The sequence below is a fragment of the Ictalurus furcatus genome, chromosome 1 (assembly GCF_023375685.1).
Source record: "Ictalurus furcatus strain D&B chromosome 1, Billie_1.0, whole genome shotgun sequence".
Lineage (NCBI taxonomy): Eukaryota > Metazoa > Chordata > Actinopteri > Siluriformes > Ictaluridae > Ictalurus > Ictalurus furcatus.
Window position 1 is genome coordinate 12,161,888 of NC_071255.1, and position 6,094 is coordinate 12,167,981.

Here is a 6,094-nt window from a genome sequence, read left to right on the forward strand (position 1 = left end):
GGTCAATAATTCGATTATTGCTGTCAATCAGTATGTTTACATGGACAACAATAATCCACTATTCACCCGATTAAGACAATACTGTGATTAAGAAACTACCATGTAAACAGCAATTTTTAATTACCTTAATCTGATTAAGGTCATACTCGAAGTAAACACAAATTGAATTAAGACGTGAAGTACTCCTGTTTTAGTCGCATTATCAGCGTGTATTACAGACATGTAAACACCTTAATCACACTAACGTCGTGTGAGAGTTTTCACCGCATTTTGCGTCAGGACACGAAAACACAGCAGTGCTCAACATTTTACAGCGAACAAGAGAATACGGCTGCGTTCCAAACTGCATACTTGCCTACTATAGGCCTGTAGTGGGGAAAAATACATGTATCTCGGCTACTATATAGACGGTAAGTACGCGGATTTAGGACGCAGCCCACGGCTTCAAGCAGTCATCTATTTGCACGTACAGCATGACAAATAATTAACTGCACTTGAAGCGTTCGTAAAAAAATTTAATTAAAACACCCCAAACTGTATACGGTACCATAACGAAGACGAACTGTATGTTGATACGTGAAATTCTGGAGGGACGTCAGACGGCGTAGCGCGGTGACGTAATGGCGTGTGCCGTTAATCTAATTATGTTCTATAACATGTAAAACGGCTACATGAAAGGAGTATTCTAGAAGCGACTCATGTAAACACCTTAACCACATTATTATATTACTCAGAGTAAGGTCAATAATTAGATTACTGCTGTCCATGTAAACATAGTCAACGTAAATGTAGTCATTGACTATATAAGACAGTATCTATCAATATCAATATTTTTCTGTCGTTTGACGATATAAGATATCGCCATATCACACAGCCCTACTCCAGAACCATGATTAAGTCTTGTGCTGTTCTTTTTCTTCTCTCTCTTCTCAGTCCTCCCTGATGGAGCTGAGTGCTGTAGACCCATGGGGAGGTTCAGCAGCTCCAGGCTCCACTGGTCCATCTCCTCCTCCTTCTGTGACCCCTGCCCCTTCAACAGGACCCTGGGGCCAAGGCGACCCCTGGGGGGCAGCGTCCCCTGCCTCTCCCCCCAGTACTGACCCATGGGGGGGCGGGCCACCTTCAGTAGCCCCTCCCACAGACCCATGGGGGGAATCTCCCGCAGTGAATTCTGACCCTTGGGCATCTACAGGTGAGTGAAGAGCACGTAACCACGCGTCTTCACAGGACGGGGCGACACGACGTGTGCTGAATTTGGTTTCCGTTCTTACTGAGGTAACCAGGACTTACAGGTGTAACTAAAAATAGTGCAGACTAAAGTAGTAAGTAGGCTAGAGTAGTGTTTTCCATAGTGTGTCACTCATTTCAACAACCATTTTTATGGCAGTAATTTAAATTGTTTAAGCTGTTTTAAACAGTATTTGTGATGTTTCGGACCATTTTTATTCATTTACTCACAATAACATTATCACTACTGTATACAGTATACTGGATCGAAAAAGTCTACACACCCCTGTTAAAATTCCACATTTTTGTGATGTATAAAAAAAAAATGAAACCAAGATAACCCCCAAATGAAGATCAGCCTTTTTCTGTAGGATTTTCTTTACATCATCACATTTTCATCTGACCGCTGAAGCAACGGTCCTCAAAGAACTTTCAAAGCATATACATTATCTCATTGTTGAAAGATATGGATCAGGAGAGGGGTACAAAAGAATTTCAAAAACATTAGATGTACCATGTAACACCGTAAAGACCATCATCAACAAGTGGAGAAAATGGGGCACCACAGTGACAATACCAAGAACAGGACGGCCCTTCAAAAAATGATGTAAGGACAAGAAGAAAACTTATCAGAGAGACTGCCAGGAGACCTAAAGCAAGAATAAAAGTTGCTACAGGAATATCTAGCATGTAGATGTCACTCCCTGCATGGGACAGCAATCTGTTGTATTCTTCACATGAGCAGCAAACTGCAGGACTTTCCCTTCATCATGTTTTATAATGGAATTAGAATCATTAGACGAACAGAAGAGAGCTGTGCTCCGATTGCATTACGATTCTCTCTGATGCAGCTTGAGCAGCAGTTCAAAAAGATGCAGTTGGCTGTGTTCACATGTCTTGGAGAAAGTACCTGTTAGCTTTCACTATCCACAGTTGGTCACTTGCTGGAGTAAAAGAATCCTTTTGAACCTCATAGTATTTCAGCTTCAGAGTGAAATGTCCACCACTTCACCTTGTGTGTTTACCCTGCGTTTACTGTTCCTTTGTTGTTACCATACCATCATTCTGACTTTGATACAAATACCTGGTGTAGCATTGTGATTCTTGATGCGAAAAATCCCCCCCCCCCCCCACACACACACAGTCTGTCATTGAACAATCAAAATTCAGATTTAACACTAAATTACAATGCTTTCTTTTTACAGACGTCTTCATAAGTTAAACAAAGCCAATAAGTCAAAGATTGAGATGAGGACTAATGTCATTATGTCTGAGGAATAATGTCATGGACAAAAAATGTATCAGATATAGTTATAGCTCAATATTAGGGGCATTCAGTTTTGTCTTTTGAGATTTGAGATTTTTATGCATCCTTCCCACAAATACTGTGGTACTTAAAAATTTAGTACAAGTTTGATTTTTAACCAGACACAAGTGTGCTGCTACAGGTGAAATACCGAGCTCACAGTCAGTAAAGCTTTCGCTGTTCATTTGCATTTTTGTCTCTGTATTACTTGACTGACAGGAGGAGTTTAATTACACAGTCCTTCCAGGATTTGGTGATAGCAAAATGCGTCACGTGACGTCATCACGACTCAGCCAAAGCCCTCTTCGATTCACGTGCGTCGAACATGAGTTCAGTTAAAAGATCTCATTTACCAACAATCATCACTGCGAAAGACCATGCAAAACTATTTTGTGCAATTGCAATTTCACCAGTTGAAGTAGTTTTCCCCACACAAAAAAAGCATGTTCACTCAAAACTGTAGCGAAATCCTGTATGGACTGATTGCAGTGCAAAAATGATACTTGATTACATGGCATTAATTATCATTAGTTTTCCCTTTTACAAGAATCGAATAAAACTACCAAAATGTATCAAAGTTTCGACTCCTTGTGTGACTGTAATCTGCATGCATGTACTTCTCGACCTCTGATCCTTTCATCTGTCCTCCCCAGCCGTGACCCCTCCTAGTACAGACCCCTGGGCTCCGTCCGTGCCCGCAGCCCCAACCTCACTCTCAGGGTCATCCGATCCCTGGGCTGGGGAAGGGGTTGCCCCTGCAAGTGATGCTCTGACCTCTGACCCCTGGAGTGGTTCCACTAAATACACAAATGGCACAGGTACACATCACAACACATAATGTCAACCATGTAAGGAGGAAAGAGGAATTGCTCAGGTAGCACTTGCTTCTAGGACTCGACAAATGACAATTGCAAACTGTTCTTTGAACATATAATAATAAATAAAAATGGACCAATCAGGCATCATTTTGTCAGAGGATATGATTAATTTACTGTATAACCCATTCCTCTTGTTAAGCCTTGTGTTTATAGTAATTGCCATCTAGTGTGTCCATGATTTCCTGATTTTCACAAATAAAATATTAATACTAAGATAACTGTATAGCCAGTTTTTATAAATTAATTATTAGTTTTTAATTTGTTTTTTTTATGATGAAGCCGGCTTGATCCAGCTGTTTGCTCTGGCTACTGCGTCCTGTTTAGCTGGCTTGCCAATTTAAAAAGCCCATACTTTACTCCATCCAAAATGTCAGTGCTTTGCTCAGCATATTTCTTGCTTATTTGTTTTAAGCAAAACTAAGTTTCACCCATGTTCTCCCACAAAAAAAAAGACAATAAAGCTTCCATTGGTATTTATCACGCAGAGGAAACTGGTACAGTGTTTTGACACCGGTTGTAAAATTGGCTGTATAAAATTTGGTCAGAAATCTGGCATGTATTCGGTTTAAAATAAAAACCTCCACAGACCTTATCGTGTGTTCATGCTTTCTGCCCCTTTACAACCCCCTTCCCACCCCCTCCACTCTTCAGTACGTCATGTTCATGCATTATTACCTGCTCAGCGTGTGGGAGGCAGCACTGATCAATTATTTAAAAATCCTCTCTTCCTGTTTATCACTCAGGCCCATCCTCACTCACTTCTTACTTTCCTACAGGAGATCCAGACAGGAGAGGCTCCACAGTAACAGGCAGTGATGCAGGTGGTGGAGGAAGCACAGGCTCTCCAGTGCCATTTGACCTCTCGTCACTCGGCTCCTCTCTGCCGATTCGGAAAACGCCGGAGTCGTTCCTGGGGCCCAACGCATCACTGGTGGATCTGGACTCCCTCGTATCATCGAAACCCAAACCCAGACAGACCCCTCCCACCATGACTTCATCTCACAACCCTTTTCTTCAGTCACAGAGTAGGCACTCAGAATGGGAACACTTGTTTGTGGAATCAGTGGTTTTGCACTTTTGCTTATTTAGTCCAACTTCAGTCAGAAAAACTACTGATGTATGTTTTTTTTCTGATGTAAGTATAAGAAAAGACTAAAAGTAGTTTTCAGGCATAGGCTGGCTTTGAGTTTTAAAGAAAATGCATAACGACGTTGTGTAGACTGTGTTTAGCTTCATAACTATGTTCTGATATGTTGTGGACAGTGAACAGTGGCTTGGCTGTAGTGTACATGTTGAATCATACTACAGACACCTCTAATAAATAACTCATGCCTGCTTTATCTTTTCATTTTCTTACAGGCCCCTCACCTGCACCAGGTGTGGCAGTCACTCCAGGCAGCACCATTTCCAGCCGGGGCGTGTCGCCAACGCCAGCTTCATCTTCGAACCCGTTTGGTGTGACCCCAATGGCCTCCATTTCCCCTCAGCCTTCCTCGCTTGGTCTAAGCCAGCTACGTACCAGTCCTGTCCCTCCTAACCCTATGCTGAGCCAAATGCCTACAATGGGAATGGTTCAGCCAGGTATGAGCATGCCAGGAATGGGGGTCCCTATGGTGGCCCCCGGCATGAGCATGGGACTGGTACAGTCCAGTCCGATGGGAATGCCTTTCAGTGGAATTTCTCCCATGGGCCCTACAGGAAACTCCTTGCTGATGGGCTCAGGCGGAGTTGCTCAGCCAGCACTGGTATTGGGTGGCCCATCAGGAGTAGGCGGGGTCATGGGTGCTGGAGGATCTGTGACAGGGGGTGGGGCTACAGGCTCAAGCACCAATCCATTTCTTCTCTGAGAAATTTCACGGTTCCCCTTCTGACCTTTCCACTTGAAAAACTGCCCTATCACCACAGTGTGCGACACGAGAAAATGTGTGTACATCGTTCTATTTAAAGCATTTCAGATCTAACTTTATTCCATTTCAATTTGCTTTCTAAGAAATAAGAGGTAGTGGGAGAGGTAGAGGTCTGTTTCATTTTAGTTATTTTTGTTCTTGTTTGTTTTGGGGGTCTTGACATGAGCATGAATGCGTGCGAAGGGTCATTCAGGCAGTGCGGTTGTGTAAAAAAATTATTATTTTATGGCACAGAAATTGAAGAACTGAATGACAGAAGAAAGGCAGAGAGAAATTAGCCACTAATAAACTGATGGAATGAATGAATCACCCACACCTTGCTCTAGAAGTAGTAGTGACACTTGGAGTGTGCATGAAGGAGCGCTTAAACTCCCACTGCTTGGACTGAGATCAGATCGTCTTTGCATTTCAGCCACATTTCTGAACAAACTGGGTGTATTACTTTTAATTTAATTCAATGTGTAATTTTTTTTTTCTAATTTATTATCCCTTTTCTCCTGGGATCAAATAACCGAGGAAAATAACATTGAAATACAGCCATTGAATGCGATGCCTGGTCTAACATTTTTTACCCTGACATTTCATTGCAGACTGATGAAGTGATAACTTCTACACATCTGCGTTAAGACAGAAAGGTTGTGCGCATGTGTGTCCAGTCTGTCCATGTACCCTAACGCTGTGTTTTTATTACATAAAACCTCATCCGTGGGGATTTGTCTGCATTACAGTGACACTTTTCAGTGCTTGTCCATGAAGGCATCTGTATTTAGTGCTGA

At 42.4% G+C, this 6,094-nt stretch overlaps 1 protein-coding gene across 2 annotated transcripts in view; it reads left to right on the forward strand.

Annotated features, from left to right (window-relative positions):
• The window catches only part of epn1a (epsin 1a), a 29,479-nt gene extending 23,611 nt beyond the window's left edge, over positions 1 to 5,868 (forward strand). For both annotated transcript variants that reach the window (XM_053625976.1, XM_053625985.1), the window contains 4 exons: positions 934 to 1,192; positions 3,187 to 3,351; positions 4,188 to 4,436; positions 4,771 to 5,868. In XM_053625976.1, coding sequence (XP_053481951.1) covers positions 934 to 1,192; positions 3,187 to 3,351; positions 4,188 to 4,436; positions 4,771 to 5,258 — 1,161 coding nt within the window. In that variant the 3' untranslated portion in view covers positions 5,259 to 5,868. The remainder of the gene's footprint in view (positions 1 to 933; positions 1,193 to 3,186; positions 3,352 to 4,187; positions 4,437 to 4,770) is intronic.
• The last annotated feature ends 226 nt before the right edge of the window (positions 5,869 to 6,094 follow it).